This window comes from Phaethon aethereus, assembly GCF_964289735.1.
Source record: "Phaethon aethereus genome assembly, chromosome: 1".
Lineage (NCBI taxonomy): Eukaryota > Metazoa > Chordata > Aves > Phaethontiformes > Phaethontidae > Phaethon > Phaethon aethereus.
The window spans coordinates 77,882,168-77,904,088 of record NC_138575.1 but is presented as its reverse complement, the minus strand read 5'-3'; the positions used below and the strand labels follow the sequence as shown (position 1 = coordinate 77,904,088).

The following is a 21,921-nucleotide window of genomic DNA, read 5'->3' as shown; positions in this document are numbered from 1 at the left end:
CAAGAAAAGCAGCAAGTAGTTCAGAGCATCTTCTAGTCAGTGAAAAGACATAAGGGAACCAAGGCCTGACGGATTTCTCATCACTGTCCTGCACGTGGAAACTCTAGCCATGCTGACAGTTCATGTAATCTAATGATCCAGGACCGACTTGCCGGCTTTTATGACACCAAAGATGTTTGTTGTGTTTGTTGGAAGTAAGCTTGACTGCCTTTGCAGTCATTCTTACTGCTCAGTAAAGCAGAGATAAGCTAGGAAAAGATTTTGAGCATTTCAAATGCCAGGGCAAAACTCTAAGTTTAGTTTTGACTATAGGAGTCCTTCCATCATTTCCAGTCAAACCTGAAGGCCACTGTCTTGGGAAAAGCAGGTTTAAAGAAAAGGGGAAAAACCCCAATTGATCAAGAAAGAAAAGTAACAGCAAATTAGGAAAATGGCCACCATGTGTAGGATGCACAGTGCTGCCTCCTTAGAAAAGAACAGCCTGGGAAGGAGGGCCAAATGCTGAACAGATGTGTGTCTGGGAATATAAATGACAGTACATGAAAGAGCTCTTTTCTGCTGCCTCAGTGAGCATTCAGGGTAGTAAGGCAACAATATAGTTGGGGTACTTACGCGCTTCTTTTCGTGCCGTGAGTAACAAGAACCAGAACTTTCGTACCATACCAGAAGCCCAGACTCTTCTTTTCCGTACTCCCGGCCGGCTGATGCCCTGACTCCACGCCACTGCCCTGGCACCGGAGAGACCTGTTCAGTAAAGGGCAGCTTGTCTTCTAAGCGCCCAAATCTGCCTTCTTTTGCTTTATAGAGTGCAATTTCATTGACTTGGCTGCTAGGACTCCAAAAATAGGTCCGGGATTTGTTCCTCAGTGATACTTGCAAAAGGACATGGCACCACAGAAAGGAGCCTCAACTTCAGTGACACGGTGTTCCTGAACGTTAAAAAATAAAATCTTGTTCAAGAAGAGCTTGCAACTTGAAACAGTTTAATGACAGTAAAAGGACTCTTCTGAAGTGAGTCAGCCCCTCCAAATAGTAGTCTCCTTATGAAAGGAATCCAGAAAGAATGAGAAAGAAATAACTAAAACTCAGTTTGTCAGAGTGCAAAGATGGCTCTGCAGTGCATGTGTACATTCGTTTTATATGGAGGTCTTTCACCCACAGCTGGCTGGTGGGAGCGGGAATACTGTATTAGCTAAGTTCAGACCCCAACTGTTTCTCTTTAAAGATCACTGAAGTACTGGGATTGAGTCACATTTACAATAAGGCTGTTCATGTAAAGCAGAATGTAAAAAGGACAGAAAATTGATCTATTTTGTGTACTCACACAAATTTCGAGGTCTCTAAAAATTGCTAACGGGTTCTAAAGGGCTATGGATATGAACAAGCATCAGGCCCATATATTTTCCTCACTCTCCCTACTGTTATCTCCCCTCCCCCATTAATTTTTGATGTTATGTTTATGAGGATCTGAAAATAGTCTAATTCTTTTCTATCTGGTTTGGGCCTATCTTTACCAGCTGGTAAATAGGAAATGTTCACTGTAGGAAGCCAATACTCTGCAGAGTGTAAACAGATGGAATCAATATAAAGTGACAAGTTAGACTGTGCTACTGAGAATACAGAGCCAAAACTAAGAGCACTAACAGTCACGATACTTATTTTGTTCCAATTCATTTGGTACTGAATAGCACTTCATATATGCACAGCTGTGTCCTTCCGTTTTTTACTTTCTTTCTTCTGGTTTGATGATGACAATTTCAAAGAAAAACTTTAATTAAAGATTTTACACAAAATGGCCCAAAGTAGAATGCAGGGAAAATGAGCACTGATGTGTTTATAGCAAGAGAAGAATATTTTCCAGGCATTTATTTTCTTTCTTTCTTTTTTAACAAAACAAACAAAATCTGATGCGTGTATCTCTCTGCCTGTAATATGCTAGATTGATAGATCTTTGCAGATCGACGTCTTCCATTTGTCTCTAAGGTACATAACCAGACCTCTAAAAGCTTCCCCACCAGCCCCTTCCTCCCCCCGGTGCCTGTTCCAGCAGGGTGCCGTGAAGGGCAGGGAATCCGAGCCTACGTCTCTGCACGGGTGTGCTGGCCGAAGCGGGGGGGACAGCCAGACAGAGAGACTGCTGCAGACCGCTGCCAGACTGTCCTGCGACAGACTGGAAGCAGAGCGACTGAAGGTCTTCCTTTGCCTGCCCTGGCCGGCTTGGCTCACCTGCGCCTCCTCCACGCTCGAGAAGGGAGTTTTGGAGGCCGTGGGTCTGATGCACAGTCCCTTCAGGGATGCTTAGCGGGGTGGTAAGCTTCCAAGCTGTCCTGTACTGCAGGGTTTGCCTTGGAAGCACATCTGAGCTCTAGTCCTTTCGCCAGAGAGAGTGCCAGGTGTTACGGTATGGGTTTTTCTTTACTAATTTATGCATTTTAGACACATTTTCACAAAAATGGAAGAAGGCAGCATGTTTTACCACTCTGTCCCCAACTTATTCCTTGCAGCATATTTCTTAATGCTGCCATTAAAATTTTGCTATTTTTCTTTCTTGGCAAATAATAACCCCAGATCTCCCATATGTTGTTTATTAGGGTGACTGTTCGGCTCTAATGAGGGGCAGCAACCACAAGTTTGAACACAGATTTTGCCTCTGATCCTCATGTCAAGGGCAAGCAGCTTTTATTACCTACAGAAGAAAGACTGGGTCTGCCGCAGTCTCCTCCGTGCGGATACCCCTGCACAGGCAAGCCATCGTAGCGCGTCTGTGCGGAACTTCTCTGCCTCCCCTTCCAGCCAGCTGCCTTCTCTGCAAAGCACAGTCCTTCTCCTAACTCTAGTGCTGGGGGCCTGTTTGTCTCAGGGATTCCCTAAGACCTCTTTCGGACTCCTTCAACACCGGAAAGAAGGTATATGTTATTGTAGGCAGAGTTCAGGAGTTCGGGGTAATAGGAGTGCGTGAAAGCCCCTTTCCAGATCTCCCTCCCGCCGTTGCCAATACCCAGAGCCACCATAAAGGCTGGGAGAGGGAAGCAACGCATGACGCAGGCAGCAGCTTACAAGCCCAGATCCATGGGACACGCCGTTGCTGCGGAAAATGCCTTGAAATACAGCGACGGGCAATACTTCTGTGGGTAGCAAAACGAACTTCAGTGATCCGTGGCAGGAAACCGTCTCACAGTAAGCTGCAGTCTGCATACCGGAGTGGCTGGAAGTTCCTCCTGTGGCGATGCCTGTAGAGGATGTGTTTTCAATGGATATCCTTTGTGCTTCTGAAGTATAAGGAAATATTTAAAATTTTCATGGTCTTCCTTCTTCTGAAGGGATCCCCAGGCGCTTTGCACGCATAAATGCTGCTGAAATGCGGTCGCTGCTGGGGTGGGGAGCAGCAGCCAGCTGGCCTCGCGGTGACAGCAGCGCGCGCCACGCCAAAGGCACTATGGCAAGGCCCTGCGGTTGCTAAAAGTGCTGTGATATCGCTAATACTCCGGGGGACAAACAGGAGCGTTGCTTCTGGTGCCGCTGCTGAAAGATTGTGATAGCGTAAACGGCTTGGTACGTAGCTTATCTCACCTGTAAGGACAAATGGTCGTATCAAGCTGGCAGAAGAATGTACTGCCGGCACCAGGCACCACAGTATCCAAACCTGTGCTTCGCTCATTGAATAATACATTTCAGTTAAATCTGATTACAGGGAGAAATGAATCAAGATTGCTGCATTTTTTTCTCCGTGAAAAACTTGGAGTTGTGGTGGAAATATTTTGCCAGTCATGGCAAGGAAGAGAAATCCTAGCCTGCTCTGATCCTTTCTTTGAATATGAATTTCCGTTGTTGTTTTATATCTATCAATATAGGAAAAGATTTTTTTTTTATCAAATAAAAACTGTGTTTTCTTCTTTGTGTCTTTAGCCAGATAAAAAGCTTTATCCCCTTCCACTTTTTTTTTTTTTTTTTTTGCCAGGCAGAGTTGTCAAGGAGTAGTCAAATCTGCTTGATTCACAGCTACTTACTTTGGGCCACCTTTGCTTCGGTGTATGGTTGTAGCCACAAATAGGCCTGTTCACTCTGCATAAATGCTCTGCAGCGGGAGTACTGGACCTGGACTCTCGACCCTTGTGAAAACAAACAAGATATGGAATCTTGGCTCCACTGAAGTAGTGACTTCACTATGGTCAGGATTCCCTCCAAGGACTTTCCTCCCTCTTACCTCTGGTAGCACTGCAGAGCATATGCAACTGAGCTGGATTTAATGCTGTCTCGGGCAGCCACATTTGAATGAGTGAGCAAGGAGCGGTGGCAGAACCTTTATTATTGCTGCTATTATGTGAGCCAGAAAGAACACAGCCTGACTCAATTCCCTGGTTGCATTTGCAAGTTAAAAAGAGTGATAGTTTTAAACAAGGCTTTATTCTTGTAAGCTGAACAGTTCAACACAGAACAGAGTAAGCATGGAAGCCTTCCATACTACTTTTGTTGCCAGTTTTCAGTTTGTAAGTTTACTTTAAGGTCCAGGTTGCTGAGATTTTTAACAGGCTTGGAGAAGACAATGGCAATTGCTAGATTGTTAATATATTTGTCAGTTTGTCCCACATATACATTTTCTTTCAACCGCTAAATCTTCTTGATTTTGGTAATTTTTGAAGCAAAGAGGGGAAAAAAGAATGCTTTGGTATATGTAGAACAAATAATTCACTGATATTCTGAAGTTCACTGATACTTATGAAACGTATACCTGCCTTGGTCTTTGATCTTCGGTTTCCAGCAAATGTCGAGGTTTCAGTCACTGAAGGAAGATCATCCTCTGCCTCCTGTTTAAAATATATGAATCGTATCTGAAATTTATTGCTTCGCCTAAAAGAGTTTTGAAGTTTACTAATGCCATTTGAAGAGGAAATTGCCTTACATATTGAGTAAATGCAAAATATTAATTCCTCACGGCATGTTATTGTAACATTCTCCACTGTGCCAGGGAGGGTTGTCCTGTATTATCAAAATAGGCATAAAATGGCATTTTGTATTATAAGTTAGCAAAGCTTTCCAGTGCTTGCATTTGTGTCAGTTGTGTCAGTATTTGTTTCTTATTCATTGAAATTGCCTGTAATTTGTAGATTGCAAAGAATGTGAAAAACATTATCAGGTGCTTTAGACTTTTTGACTAGAGCCATGCAGGATGGGTACAGAGGCACACAGTGAGGCAAATTCTTGAGCTCACCTGTTTTAGGCTGAAGGACTCACAATTTGAAAAGTAAGTAAAGAAGCAGCCATGATTTTTCTGCGAGAGCAATAACAACAATAAACGATGGGGCCTTTCTGATCCTCTGAACGACAGTGGCTGGGGGCTGCTTGCAGCAGCTTGACTTGGCAGTTTATCTTCTGTATGCAAGTTGCAGCCTTCAGCCTTTCTCTGTCTAAATGGATGCAATAATATGCAAGGACAAATATGTTGGTAATTCGTTCCAAAGCAAAGAATTCATCCCAACCAGCTTGATCTTCAGGATGGGGGTTAAGATACTAGAGGGACAATATGAGACTCCCCTTGCCTGCAGTCTAACAGAGTGACATTGGGGTTGGACGTTCTTGGCCTCAGATCAGGACAGGGTTGAGGAGTCTGAATGGAGATGCTGGTGCCTACTCCACTCTGAAAGCTGAATAGAAGAGATAGTGAGAACCCTAGAGGCTTTTCCAGAGGGATAAGTAGTGAAGAGAGGAAAGGATTTCCTTACTCTGCTTATAAGAGGTGTTAGGACAGCCTTTTGCTTGACCCCTTCTGTTTCTTTGGCTGACATAAGATATAAGACATTTTTGAAATATTATTCAGCAGAACCAATGTATCACGAGGACAAAGTGTGTGTGCAGGACTTACCTACAGGAGCTAGGAAGCCCTCCCTTTCACAGCCGATTTGAACTTGCCGGTTTCTGAATGTGAAAGTGTCTTCCCACTCCTGCTGATATCAGTGAGTGGAGAAAGCTGAGAGCCATTGCCTCTCACTGGAAAAAAGATCCTGATAACCAGCTGACTAGTGAAATCTTGCCTTTGAAAAAGACAACAGCGCTGATCAGCTGTTTCATGCTTCTGCTGAATTCCTGCAGGTAGTTTGAAAATGACTGGTTTTTCAACCATGAGGCAGAACAACGCTGCTGTTTGAAATAAAAAGGTACCATGGCACATCTTCACATCCTGTGCGGCTTGAGGTGGTGAACAGGGAAATGTTGTATCATGGGTACTATCATCTGCTCCCTCTCCCCTCAGGGTGGTTTTCATGTGAAGTGAAACTCAGAGGCTGCCTCCAAGGAGGGTGAAGCCAGAAAGCAAGGAGGGGCTTGATTCAGTGACCCAGTCACCTAGGCCTGGTAGTTGGTTCACCAGGAGCCTCAGAAGAAACACTTAAACTTTAGGGCTGTATCTTGCACAGCTACATAGGGGAAAAATACTTGCTTACCTCAGAGGTGTGATGTGAACTTTAATTAATGTTTGTATAGCGTTTTGAAACTAGATTGCTCTTCAGTGGCAGAGCGATGGCTAAGTATTAATCACAGAATCATAGAATAGTTTGGGTTGGAAGGGACCTTTAAAGGCCATCTAGTCCAACCCCCTGCAATGAGCAGCAACATCTTCAACTTGATCAGGTTGCTCAGAGCCCCGTCCAACCTGACCTGGAAGGTTTCCAGCAATGGGGCATCTACCACCTCTCTGGGCAACCTGGGCCACTGTTTCACCAACCTCATTATGAAAAATTGCTTCCTTCTATCTAGTCCGAATCTGCCCTCTTTTAGTTTGAAACCATTACCCCTTGTCCTATTGCTACAGGCCCTGCTAAAAAGCCTGTCCCTATCTTTCTCAGAAGCCCCCTTCAGGTACTGGAAGGCTGCAATAAGGTCTCCCCAGAGCCTTCTCTTCTCCAGGCTGAACAACCCCAACTCTCTCAGCCTGTCCTCACAGGAGAGGTGTTCCATCCCTCTGATCATTTTTGTGGCCTCCTCTGGACTTGTTGCAACAGGTCCATGTCTTTCCTGTGCTGAGGGCTCCAGAGCTGGACGCAGGACTCCGGATGGGGTCCCACCAGAGCGGAGTAGAGGGGCAGAATCCCCTCCCTTGACCTGCTGGCCATGCTGCTTTGGATGCAGCCCAGGATGCAGTTGACCTTCTGGGCTGTGAGCGCACATTGCCGGCTCATGTCCAGCTTTTCATCCACCAGTACCCCCAAGTCCTTCTCGGCAGGGCTGCTCTCGATCCCTTCATCCCCCAGCCTGTATTGATACTGGGGGTTGCCCTGCCTCAGGTGCAGGACCCTGCACTTGGCCTTGTTGAACCTCATGAGGTTCACATGGACCCATTCCTCAAACTTGTCTAGGTCCCAATTAATATTGGGAATCCATATGTGCTTCTGATATGGTGGATCCAGCACCCCTACTAGTTTCTACTGACAGAAGCTGTAGCAGGGCCTGCTCTCTCAGAGCAGGGACATGGGGATGGGAAGTAGCTGGAGCTTTGACTGCAGCAGAGGTTGTAGGAAGAAGGATGGCCCAAACATGATGGAGTAGGAGAGTACATATCTGAAGAGCATGTGGAATACTTCCTTAGTATCTTTGCCAAGGGGTTGCTGTGAAATTGTGCTTAGAAGGCACTATGATGGAAATGTTGGAAGAGATCAAGAGATGACAATGCCTGTGAATTGATGACAATGACGTACAGGGAGATCAGCTACAAACTGCCTTAAACCAGCATGAATCTGATATTATATGCTCCGTTTCCAAAGAATGTTTACTGTCTTATGATTTTGAATTACTTTCTGTGGAGTCTGTGAAATCCATCAGGAAATACCATTGGAGATACTATTTGCTGGATAGGGACCTAAAAAAAATGAAGCAAATTAGGATGGTACTTTATTGCCTGAGGATTTTTGTTTGGATTTTTTATTTGGTTCTTTTTTCATTGTGAGCAACTTCCAAAATAATTTTTGACAGTTTATATTGCTTGGCTACACTGTTTCACTTTGTGTAGTTTTTCTGGTTGGGATACTTTCCCAAATTAGGTATCAACAAAACCAATTAAATAATTTGGTACAGGCAATTATAGAACAGAAGCAATACTCTTCTAAAACAGGCAATCAAAAAACCAAAATGATGCTTTATTTGACAATAAACCTTGTGTTTGGCATTGCAATCTGAAAGGTAATAAATCTATAAAAATGTTACTACATCTCCTAAGTGCTGAATAATAAAAAAGAACACAATTTTTTGTTTTGGGGCTTTAAAGCTCTAAAATGATGAAATTTTATCAGAAAAGCTTCTGAAGCTTAACAAATAAAAATAATGGTACCAAGTCACCTCTGTATGAAACAAGAGAATATCAGAAATTATACAGAGACAAAATGTAACATTTATTTTCTTACTGACAGAAAATCACACAAACCACTTTTGAAGAAACCTATTAAATTTCAGAATGTTAAATATACCCAAATTATACCTGAATTTCTTATGGATGAACTTTAAAGCAACTGAAAGTGTATTCTCTTCTCCAAGTACAAGTTGCAAGATAATTAACGTTAATAATATGTTTAAGGAAGGCCCTAGTCAAAGGAATAAAATTCTTTTCTTTTGAAAGTGTGGTTAAAATCATGAGTCAAGTTCGCTTCTGTGCTGGTAATTTTGCACTGATCCAGTTAAATCTCAGGACAACATAAAACAGATGTATGTATTCTGATACTCTGTCCACGCATTATTAAAGTACAAAAGCTATACGTCCTGAAACCATCATGCCCTAGTAGAACATTGTCCAAGTGAGTGACTTAGGTCATATTGTTTGGGTTTATTTTGCCTGTATCATAGGTGACTGGGGAGGCAGGGGCAACCCAAGAAAGGAACCCAAGTCCTCCGCTTTTTAAAGTATAGCCATGTCTCCCTCTGAATTCCTGATAAATTGGGGCAAGCACTTTTCTTTGCATGTTGGGAACCTTACTGAGTCACTTGGCCACTCCAAAAATCTGCACTGCTGACAGCCATGATAATGGCTGAGAAACTGGAAAAATCCAAGGCAAAGGGCAAAACATTTAACCAAAACACACCTGCCGTGGAATATTTAGGTTTTCCAAAGCATCTATGAAATTCCTTGACAAAAATCAGTAATTCCTGGGCTGCTTAGGTGTTATTTTAGCATGTCAAAGGCAGATAAGCAGGCAGGTGAAGTAAATTCTAACAGTCTTTTTAGACTTTTTAGATCTATCCCCCTTTCTTCCCACTCAGCTCCCCTCCTCAGGCAAAAGATTGGAGTGTCATATTCCAAACCCAGCAGTCTAAAATGTTGGTGTCATCAGAAAGAAATTTTCTTCTATTTTTGAGGTTCCGGGTGAGGTTTCTGTATATCTAAAGAGCCTCTGCTTGAAAGCTGTGGGTCCAGGGATATTCTAGGGCATTAGATGCCCAACCAGCTCCAAGGCCATGTTTCTTTGATATGATTGTCTATCTCATTTCTCTGGACAGTATATCTTTCATAGCGTGGACCTGTGGCTGTGACTTTTAGAGAAAATGCATGTTATTTGATAGGGCCTCGGCTTCTGCTGTCCTTCAGGTTTCTAGTTTTGAATTACAGTATACTATAATCTACTTAAAACGCTTCTTTCTGCATTGCTCTAGAAAAAAACCCAAACAACCCAGTATTATTCTTTGGACCAAGTTCTGCTGCCACTTTTCTTCCTGCTGTCCCTTCACAGTGTGGTCTCCTGAATTGGTTTCTGCTTTTGGACTCTGCAGCTGTTTCTGGTTCAAGCCAGAGCCTGCTGAATATTTGCCTTGGATTGATTAACAAATATTTTTTCCCATAATCCTGTTATGGTTGTTCTGGGACACAGTGTCGAGTCTCTCAATTAACTTTAATGGACTTTGGACCAGTCCTTTAATTATTCAGAGGGCTTTTTCTGTCAAGATCTTGACATAAGGCACTGCCCATACATATCTTTTGGGCTGGGGACACTTACTATGTAGTCAGGGGAAAATACTCATTTTCAGAGATGTGTTTTGGATCCACAAACTCTGCCAGAGAGCCCTATTTGCACTCATAGCATTTCTTTCAGATAGGCCAGCCCAACGCCAGAGAGACAGAGCAATTGTATTACCTCACCAAAAGGATATTAAAAATTTTCTGAAAAAAACCCAGATGTCTAACAGTTCTGAAACCCAGCCTCTGCCAGAAAGAAATAAATCCTTTTTGGATGGACCTCCCATCTAAAGATTTATTAGATTATGTGAAAAATATAACTTTCCTTAAGACCAGATACCAGGACTTCAGCTTTTAGGCTTTCAGAGTTGGGCACTCTTGATCATCTAGTCCTAATGGGCAGGAAAGTTATTCAGGTTTCATACCAGGGCTACATTCTCCAGTTTTGTGGGAAAAACCACCCATGAAATACATATATATACACACACTTACTTCTTTAACATGCCAATGATATCCCGAATTCATTGCTGCCAGGCAATACAAACCTTCATTGTTAGATAAATGACTGAAAACGTAGAAACAAAAGCCAACTGACTTCTTCCTATATGCTATAACTGGATTTAATTAAAAAATCAGAAAAAGAAAAGGGATATGGCAGCAATTTTTAAATATTGAACTTAAAAGCTTTTTCTTAAAAGTCACATGCTCAAGACGAAGCTGTCCCTAGGCACCTTTAATGTACTCATATGGCAGTTATGCAGCAAATAACTCAAGGTTATTTTCTTTGGCAGCAATTTCAGAGCAAATCTTTGTGTAAAGAATGATTTCTTTTCCTTGAACAATGGGCTGGATTCATAAAAAGTATAATGGGTACATTTGTTTGTTTTTCAGTTTTACAATTAGGAGGTATTTGTATGTGTGTAAAAACAGAAAGTAGGAAAATAATGAATAGTTGTATTTATAATTAGCATATTTTGATACTTAGGAAATCAGAAGCCATTTCTATGCTTATTAAATGTGCATTGTCAGTTTAAATTTTTTGAAAATTGCTAACTAAAAAAAAATTGCAAATGTAATGTTGTTTAAGGAATATATACTGAAATGAAAAGTAAACCCATACTTTAAAACGTATAGAACAATACTTAGCTTTGTTGTGCTTAGAATCATAGAATAGTTTGGGTTGGAAGGGACCTTTAAAGGCCATCTAGCCCAACCCCCCTGCAATGAGCAGCAACATCTTCAACTAGACCAGGTTGCTCAGAGCCCCGTCCAACCTGACCTGGAATGTTTCCGGGGATGGGGCATCTACCACCTTTCTGGGCAAACTGTGCCAGTGCTTCACTACCCTTGTTGTGAAGAATTGCTTCCTCCTATCTAGTCTGAATCTACCCTCTTTTAGTTTGAAACCATTACCCCTTGTCCTATCACAACAGGCCCTACCAAAAAGTCTGTCCCCATCTTTCTTACAAGATCCATAAGACCTTATAAGTGCTTATGGGTAAGAATGAGAGGGAAGGCCAATGAGGCAGGTATCCTCCTGGGAGTCTGTTATAGACCACCCAACCAGGATGAAGAGGCAGATGAAGCATTCTATAAGCGACTGGCAGAAGTCTCACTATTGCTGGCCCTTGTTCTTGTGGAAGACTTCAACTTACCGGACATCTTCTGGAAGTATAACACAGCAGAGAGGAAACAGTCTAGGAGGTTCCTGGAGTGTGTGGCGGATAACTTCCTGACACAGCTGGTAAGTGAGCCCACCAGGGGAGGTGCCTCGCTTGATCTGCTGTTTACCAACAGAGAAGGTCTCGTGGGAGATATGGCGGTCGGAGGTCATCTTGGACTTAGTGACCATGAAATTATAGGATTCTCAGTTCCTGGTGAAGTAAGGAGAGGGGTCAGCAAAACCACTACCACGGACTTCTGGAGGGCAGATTTTGGCCTGTTCAGGTCACTAGTTGGAGTTTCCCTGGGGAGACCATCCTGAAGGGCAAAAGGGTCCAGGAAGGCTGGACAGTCCTCAAGAAGGAAATCTTAAAGGCACAGGAGCAGGCGGTCCCCATGTGCCGTAAGAAGAGCTGGCGGGGAAGGCAACCGGCCTGGCTAAACAGGGAGATTTTGCTGGGACTCAGGAAAAAAAGGAGACTTTATCACTTTTGGAAGAATGGGAAGGCAACTCAAGAAGAGTACAAAGGTCTCATTAGGTCATGCAGAGAGAAAATTAGAAAGGCAAAAGCCCAGCTAGAACTCAATCTGACCACAGTTGTAAAGGATAACAAAAATGTTTTTACAAATACATTAACAACAAAAAGAGAGGCAAGGAGAATCTCCATCCCTTACTGGATGTGGGGGGGAACATTGTCACCAAGGACGAGGACAAGGATGAGGTACTTAATGCCTTCTTTGCCTCAGTTTTTAATAGCCAGACCAGGTATCCACAGGGTATTCAGCCCCCTGAGCTGGAAGACGGGGATGGAGAGCACAATAACCCCCCCATAATCCAGCAGGAAACAGTTAAGGACCTGTTAAGCCACCTGGACACCCACAAGTCCATGGGGCCTGATGGGATCCACCCAAGAGTACTGAGGGAGCTTGTGGAGGATCTTGCCAAGCCACTCTCCATCATTTGTCAGCAGTCCTGGTTAACAGGGGAGGTCCCAGAAGACTGGAGGCTTGCCAATGTGACACCCATCTACAAGAAAGGCCGGAAGGAGGATACTGGGAACTACAGGCCTGTCAGCCAGACCTCCGTGCCACGGAAGATTATGGAGTGGTTCATCTTGAGGGCGCTAACAGGGCATATGCAGGACAACCAAGGGATCAGGCCCAGCCAGCATGGGTTCATGAAAGGCAGGTCCTGCTTGACCAACCTGATCTCCTTCTATGACCAGGTGACCCACCTAGTGGATGAGGGAAAGGCTGTGGATGTTGTCTACCTGGACTTCAGGAAAACCTTTGACAACGTCTCCCACAGCATTCTCCTGGAGAAACCGGTGGCTCATGGCTTAGAGAGGTGTACTCTTGCTGGGTGAAAAACTGGCTGGACAGCCAAGCCCAGAGAGTTGTGGTGAACGGAGTTAAATCCAGTTGGCAGCTGGTCACAAGCGGTGTTCCCCAGGACTGTTTTGGGGCCGGTCTTGTTTAGTATTTTCATCAGTGATCTGGATGAGAGGATTGAGTGCTCCCTCAGTAAGTTTGCAGATGACACCAAATTGGGCAGGAGTGTTGATCTGCATGAGGGCAGGAAAGCTCTGCAGAGGGATCTGGACAGGCTTGTATCGATGGGCCAAGGTCAATTGTATGAGGTTCAACAAGGCCAAGTGCCCGGTGCTGCACTTGGGTCACAACAACCCCATGCAGCGCTACAGGCTTGGGGAGGAGTGGCTGGAGAGCTGCCCGGCGGAAAGGGACCTGGGGGTGCTGGTTGACAGCCGGCTGAACATGAGCTGGCAGTGTGCCCAGGTGGCCAAGGCGGCCAACAGCATCCTGGCCTGTATCAGAAATAGCGTGGCCAGCAGGAGTAGGGAAGTGATTGTGCCCCTGTACTTGGCACTGGTGAGGCTACACCTTGAGTACTGTGTTCAGTTTTGGGCCCCTCACTACAAGAAGGACATTGAGTTGCTCAAGCATGTTCAGAGAAGGGACGAAGCTGGTGAGGGGTCTGGAGCACAAGTCTTATGAGGAGCGGCTGAGGGAACTGGGGTTGTTCAGTCTGGAGAAAAGGAGGCTGAGGGGAGACCTTATCTCCCTCTGCAACTACCTGAAAGGGATTGTGGCGAGGTGGATGTTGGTCTTTTCTCCCAAGTAACTAGCAACAGAATGACAGCAAATGGCCTCAGGTTGTGCAGGGGAGGTTTAGACTGGATATTAGGAAAAATTTCTTTACTGAGAGAGTGGTCAAACATTAGCACAGGCTGCCCAGGGAGGTGGTGGAGTCACCATCACTGGAGGTGTTAAAAAAACATGTAGATGTGACACTTTGGGACATGGTTTAGTGGGCATGCTGGTGTTGGGCTGGTGGTTGGACTTGATGATCTTAAAGGTCTTTTCCATCCTTAATGATTCTGTGATTCTGTGATTATAAGCTCAGTTGCGTAATAGTCTTATCAGCACTGATGTATGTGCTAGCCTTCTAGCTTTTAAGCAAAACTTGTGCAAAGATCTTCCATTGTGGATCTGGGTAGTCCAGCTATATTCAGCGCACTGATTCAAGAATATTATGCTGCACCAGACTGGATGCTTCAGCCTATCAGAGCCAAAAGTTGTGGTAAAGCTAATGTAGCTGGGATCCATGTGCTCTGAAAGACTGTGTGTTTGCAAGAGCAGGACTTTAGAGAGGGTCTGATCCAGTGCCCCTTGAATGTAATGGACATATTTTCATTGTGTTCAACTGATTTTAATCCAGTCCTTCCATCTCGGGTGTAGAGAGGAAACCGTGATGAAATTTAAACAGGTATAGAACATAAGCAGGTAGTGGAATATTTTTTTCAGATGATAATCTGTGATTTGGTTTTGGTTATATAAATAGGGAGGTCATAGAAATAAATAAGGAAATCATTTAATGACAGGAAGGTCAAGGCAGTCCAAAGGCTAGCTTAAAATACCTGAAGCTGGTTGCCCATTCTACTAAATGAAAAGATATTAGCATATCCAGAGAGCAAGCAGATGACTACCATAATTTAGGATTCCTGAATCACCCTGTGGTAGTACTTGTTTTTCTACTTCCCTCTATAGAGAAGGGTGGAAGAGACTGCTGTCAGTGTTTAAAGATAGTCTTTGGGAATACATTCCTTGGTCAATAAACTTAGGGAAGCAAACTAATAATTGTGATGATTAGGACCAATAATTTGATTTTTAAGACATATTAACGTAGATGAATCAAGAATGATGCTACGTAATTTATGTTCTCATCATATGTCCAGACGAGGGCAATAGCAAGTCTCCTGTTGATTTTTATCATGAAAACAGGCTCTGGCCCAATTTTAATGGCTGCTGCAAATACCAACTCAACCTCCATTCATTACATGTCCAGATTGTATCCTGCCCCTTCTGTAAGGATGTGGTTAGCTGTGTGCAAAGCATGATGGTGACCCTTGCCTATTGGTGGGGATCCTGTATAAGAAGCTGAGGTATGAAGAACAGCAGGCAAATCTGCAATTTTGAACCAGTAATTAGTTCTGTATTTCCATTTGTTTATTAAATGGGATTTACTTTCCAGCCTTGATATAAGCAGATCCATAATAAGCCATTTTGTTCAAAACAGTAGAAATTGCCCGAGAGTAATAGTAGGAAGTTCCTAGCAAAGGGAATGCAATTGTTTTCATGTGACAGAAAACAGAGTTTCCTGAAAACTAACTGTCACTAATGTAGGATAACGACTGAAGAGTGTTCCTGTTCTGTAGCAAGGTCATGGTAATTTGTGTATGTACCTGTTTGTTTGTTGTAGGTTGGAGTTTCTTGGTATATCAAAAACTGAGCTGTAAACAAGGGAGAATTTCAGGCACTCCTAAAATCTGCCAAAGTATCATCTCTGATGCTAAGATTTACTATTAACATGATCTTTCTCATGGCATTTTCATAAAATAGAACTGTCAGTCTCCAAATAATCCAATCACACAAATGTTTTTGAAGTTTTCCTTTTATTTTGAATGTATGCATGAGAAGTTTGTTCGAAGTGGAATTTTATTATATATGTTTCTACTGCACTTCAGATATGTCGGAGTACTGCTGTATATTCATTCTGTATTTCCATATGTACAATTCACAGCTAAGATAATCGTAATCCCTTTAAAATTTCCTTGAAAATAAATTCACAGATAATTCCCATGCTGTAAGACACAAAGAGAAGTCTCAAGGGGAAATAGGATGTGCGGAAATTGCTGGGGAAAAGAAATGAAGTCCTCCATGAATTATACATATACGCATGGCTTACATGCATCAAAAGTAGGTGTGTGGTTTATTGAGATAACCAGGATAGCCCCATGGGTTGGGCAGGATTGTAATTCAATTTTTACAAATGGGAAACTGAGGCAAGAGGCAAGTCAATGACCTCACAAGTTTATTAAGTAAATTTAATATTGTGATCGGGAATTTCTGTCCTTCAATACCCCACAAAAGTGGTGGAATTATGATGATTTTAGCAGTTAATCATTCCTTCACCCTTTGCCATACAACCCAAAGAACAGAGAGGAAAATAGGGTATGTGACAGTGCAGCGCTCTTTTCTTGTTCCGAATGGAAGTTGCCAAATGGCTAAACAGGTTCTCTGCTCTTTGTCATGTAAACGGTCCCATAAATCGCAAGTGGAATTTGCCCCTCCCCTCCTTGCCCCCCATGTTGATGCAAACGGTGGGCTATAGATGGGTGGTATCTATCTTTTTTTCATAAGATCTTGGCTTCTACTATGAGGCTCTCCAAAAGGGTTAATGTCCCAAAGATGTCTGGAAAAAGTACTGAGCAGGAATAGGAATTTTATTTTCATATCTTGTCAAAGCGAAACCAGAACACAGCTTCACATCGGGTGTTCTCATTCCCAGGATGTTGGAAAATTGCAAAAAAAAAAAAAAAAAGCCACAATCATAATTCAAGGGATGGTATGGATGCTCTAGAGCTTAATTTTAGTAGATAATCTGTTTAGCCTTTGAAAAAGGAGTTTAAGAGGTGACTACATCATATGGTGTAGTATCTTCACTAGATAGACAAATTCAAATGAAGAAATAAGGCAATCAATTCTTCTGTTATTAGTCCTTGGTAGTCCTTGGAACAAATTCATCAGGACTAACTAGATGTATTTTTGACAGACATGCTTTAATCAAACACAAGTTTTATTGTATTTGGAGACTAATTATGGGGCTAAATGCAAAGCAAGTTGAGAGAAACTTAGCTGCCTGTGCTACAGAAGATGTTCTAATGGTACCATTTTAGCTTAAGACTTTATGGATCCTCTTTATGCAACAGAATTTTAATTTTCATTTTAAAAACTATATCTTTCTAGGTTTCATGATGAGGAAGATAAAACATGAGCACGAGTCACAGTCATGTTTTCTGAGGTAGATTGGAGATAAATCCCACAGTAACTTAGATAGACTGGTCCTGGATTCTCTAACAAACAGACATTCTGAGAGGTGAAAACTAGTCATTTTTTCCAAACATTTGTATGCAATCTGAGGATGGCAAGTGTAAACAGTATTAACAACTTCACTGCCAATCAGAGGAAATATCTAGAAAATAAATGCTTGCAATCGAAGATTAATTTCCAAGCTACAGAAGTTAATACCATGTGGAAATGAGTTCTAGTTGCAAAGTGAGGTGCCTATTCAACCCAAATGAAGCTGCTGCAAATTTTCCAGCCTGCTATAAAATCCAGACAACTTGCTACAGAGTTTAGGTATGACTTATTATAAGTTATGTTGGAAATTGTTTAAGAATATCATAATATTCTTATATTATTAGAAGAGGAATGTCCTTGTGCCGATATATTAAAATTCATGCTCATGTAGATGGCCAAGAAAATGGCACTGTATGTAGCATTTGAATGATATTATGCAGACAACTTGTATACTATAGACAATCTTGGGCAAAGGAAAGAGACCAGAGAGAAATGTAGTAGGAAGATAGAAAACAAGTAATTAATTTCTTATTTTTCACAATCTTTTACATATTGTGTTTCTAAAGATTTAATAAATTTCCTATTTCTTCAGTTCACTACAAGTATGATCTAGAATAGTTGTGTTCTCTAAAAAATGGCTCTTTTTCTCTAGGCTGTGGAACTGTTACTGTGTTAGAGACTCTAATGCGATGGTTTATGGAGAATTTCTGAACGATTTTGATGTAAATACAGACACAGTTAAAGAAAAAAACACAGAAAACATAATTCCAGGTATGTGCTCAGAAAAGCAGCGGAAACTTGGGTACTTTTCCTCTTTCCAATTATATCAAAAGAAGTATTTCTGTTGGCCTTGATGGATCTGGTTTGCAATTTTGTAGGACATTGATAGCTTCTGATTCTCAGCAGATACAGCTAGGAGAGGGAGGAAAAGAAAGCCAGTTTCCTTTGTCCTGGGAAATTCTACCAACTGTGTGTGAAAACTGCCTTTAGGATCAAAAGGTGACAGGTTACATGGGCCAAAAAACAAAATCACCATTACCAACTCATTAAAGCCCAGATAAAAAAATTGTTACTGCAGCTTGGAATCTTGTAGCACTTGGGAAACTCAGTTTTTGCTCAGTATTCAATCATACTGAACTTCGCAGGTAATCTATGTAACAAAGAACTTACATTCTAAGACAATGACAAAATGGTGAACTTGGACAGGTTGGGGAGGTCAAGGTGACAGTAAGACATTTTTTGTCAGCATGACAGGAGTAGTTTCAAGCACAGCAGCAACCGAACTTACTGGAGTGTTGGGAATGTCTTTGTAGGCGTCAACTCAAAGAAGAATGTTTAAGAAGGATTGATGTTCAGGATTAAGTCAATTTGTGAACATGTGTGGGCAGATCCCCTCAAATATAAAGGTCAGCATAAGACTAGACACAAAACGTATTTATTTGAAATTGCAAGAACCAGACAGTCCAAGGTGGCATGAGGGGTCATTCCTGAGCAAAAGGTGATTGACATGGAGGACATGGGCCATGGAGACCCTTAAAATTAAGGCATTAGCTTATGTTTGTTGCCTAGGGAAGGAAGAGTCATTGGTTATTTTCCTCAAAGACAGAAAATGTGTGTTTCAGTAATTCAGTTGTTGGATGAATGGAGGCAGTGAAGAGATTTAACTGTGTATGTGGATGAAAAAGCTTGTATTTGAGAGCTTATACAGCAAAAATTTGCCAGATTTACCCATAATGTGAATGTGAGGATCTGTGGAGGTGTGAGTTTAAGAAGGTGCTCAAGTTAAGACAGTCAGAAAGGCCCTTCCAGTACATTTTAAAATAATGTAAATCTGTTTGCATATCTTGAAATTTAATCTAGTGTATTTAACAAGCTATTTTCTCCATCACACATGTACTCATACAATATTTTGGCAATAGGATTTTTCATGAGTGTGAGGCTAACTGCTAATTATTTTTTCATTTATTTTTGTTTAAAAAGAAGCATTTAAACTTACCTTTGCTGAAGAAATCCAGTAAAGACTTAGCTATACTTTGCAGACTAAAGAGCATTAGTTTCAAACATTGTCTCTTTCATTTCTACTCCTCAAAATTTAGCACTTCATGAAGAGCATTATAGAAGAATAAAGAAATTGATCCTGGTCTAGAAGAGAGAAGGCAGCAGTCCAGAACTCTGAATTATGATTATCCTCTTCCTGACAAAAAGTCTTCTCTTAGGTGGTAGGAATTGTTTTTGAACCAATTTTGAATAGATGGCCTGATGTTCAAAGGCCCTCAGTAACAACATTTCACATTGTCTTCAGTGGGATCACAAGCCACCGAACTCTTCTGAAATCATGAAGTCAGAATATCTAGTATTTTAATAATGCTTTTTCTTCTCACCATTCTACATGACCATGGTGTGACTACATAGAGGTTTGAAAGTTTGTGCAGTACTGTCAAAGATTGTTTTGAAACCGTTACTAGAAGTAAATATAACTACCAAAAATAGAGGTGTTTGCCCGTGTGGGGTACTGAAGTTGTGGAGAAATAACCTTATGAATGAAGGCTCCTCCTTCCAAATACATGCTGTGCCTTGCATTGTGCATGATTAACCATTGTAATAAACCCATCTAGTTAATGGGACCTGGGGCACAACCTCCCCACTCATTCCACCATAGGATGCCTCAGACATTCAGACACCTTGCTTGTGGAGTGTTCCTGCAGCCCCACTGTACTGACATTGTCTCAAATTCACCCCTTGCCCTCTGATTCCCAGTTCCATCTCTTTCACCTGCCCACTTTGAGAAGTGGATCCTTGTCCATGTAAAGTAGTTGCAAAAGAATTAATTACTGATCAACATTGGTCTAAAAATAGATTTTAAAAGCATCCAGATAAATTAGTGGTAACCTCTCTGGTGCATTTTTGAGGTGCAAAACTGAGTGATATTTGTTTAAAAAATATTAGTACCCAACCAAAACTAAATTGAAATAGGGCAGCTCACTGTTGAGCATTCACACAAATAATTTTCAAAAGGATAAGTAATAAAAAGTATAGATTTACTTAAACAGGAAGGAAAAATCTGTGTTCAGCAGGTCACTGAATGTGCAGAGGGAACAGTGTAGAGCATGCCCTAAGCACAGAGTAGTCACAATTTGACATCCTTTTCCGTACAGAATAGCATTTTGTTTCCTATGTAACCCTATTGGAATGACCTTTGACAGAGTTTGGTGCACATACCCTTTGTGCAAAAGGTTCTTAAAATGCCTGTGTCTTGTCTGTCACAGTGGTTGCTGCTATGCTCTGGATCAAACATAACACCTCCATACCAGAATCGTTATCCCAAGGAGCGTACGTGCCAACAGCACATTAAGTAGAGCGGTGTACAACAAACCACCACCACAAAAGGAAATGCTCAGCCCAGCTGAAATAAATATTCCACAGAATTGGTTTGGTTTTGGTGGTGGGTTTTTTGACAGGGAATCATTGAGGAGGGCTGTCTGACTTACAGCAATTGGAAGCTGTTCCAAGGACTGTGGGAACTAAGATGGGACTGTGAGACAGGAGTATGTGAAGGAAATGGAAAATGACCTTTTCAAGGTCAATAGGCATGTTTATTATCAAAGGCCTATAAGGACACAGTCTTCCATTTCCTGAAAACATATTTTTGGTAGTGCATCATTCTGGAAACGTACTGACAAAGAGAGGGAGTTAGTTTCTAGTAGTACCTTCTGATACTAAATGTAATAAAGTTACCCGTCAATATTGTAAGTTCTGTGTATTGCGGTTTGAAAGAAACATGAAATGAAAAACGACTACAACAAATGCACAGATTAGCTAGCATAATTTTGAACTATTGATCAAGTCTGAAATACGAGAAAATACAAGAAAGTTGTATTTCAGGTTTGGCTGTCTGTACGTAAAAATTGATCCAGTTAACAAATAAAGTCTTTAAGAGCTTTAGATGGCTTTATTTCTTTGAAGCTGAAAAAGCTGCAGACTTGCTAAATCGGTTTTCTTAACAGCACTAATCTGCCAGAAAATAAAAGAGAAGGAACAGAAGCAGAAAAAACTTCTTCTACAGTCTTCACCAGCTGAGCGTGCTGTCACAGAGCGCAGACTGGATAGCACTGAGGGGGCATTTAAAGAAAAGGTAAGGGAGTGCCATTAATACGTCAGAATACTTTGACAGGTGGAGAAGCTGAGCCAGGCATCACAGGAAAAGACAATTTACAAGCTTTGAGGCCGGTTAATTATACCAACTTCTTCTATGTACAAATTCCACGCACAGGGTTTCTTGTTTCTGTTAAAGCTGGATAGCAGAAGCAGCAGTTCTGTTTTATTTTCTGTGTTCCAGTCTTGCTTATTAGATTCACCGTGTTAAAAACGTATGTATTAGAACTCCACATTTCTTAGGCTAAAACACAATGTGAGTGCATTTGAGCTTGATGGCTAAGGTGTTTCATAATGTGAATTGCTAGATCACTCTGTCAGATCAAATTAATGACTTACACTGAGTAATAACTAGTTATCATTGTCTGACAATTATTTTCTGACCTGCATGAAATAAATTATTAGTAGAAAGGTGCTACTGCAGAAACAATTTTTTTTATAGAATCATAGAATAGTTTGGGTTGGAAGGGACCTTGAAAGGCCATCTAGTCCAACCCCCCTGCAATGAGCAGCAACATCTTCAACTAGATCAGGTTGCTCACAGCCCCGTCCAACCTGACCTGGAAGGTTTCCAGCAATGGGGCATCTACCACCTCTCTGGGCAACCTGGGCCACTGTTTCACCAACCTCATTATGAAAAATTGCTTCCTTCTATCTAGTCTGAATCTGCCCTCTTTTAGTTTGAAACCATTACCCCTTGTCCTATTGCTACAGGCCCTGCTAAAAAGCCTGTC

The 21,921-nt window shown here is 41.9% G+C and overlaps 1 protein-coding gene across 1 annotated transcript in view; it reads left to right on the top strand.

Moving 5' to 3' along the window:
* EFCAB6 (EF-hand calcium binding domain 6) overlaps window positions 1–21,921 on the top strand; it is a gene marked incomplete at both ends in the record, with an annotated part of 114,063 nt that overhangs the window by 9,521 nt on the left and 82,621 nt on the right. The window contains 2 exon segments of the mRNA XM_081999877.1: window positions 17,688–17,806; window positions 21,040–21,167. Coding sequence (XP_081856003.1) covers window positions 17,688–17,806; window positions 21,040–21,167 — 247 coding nt within the window.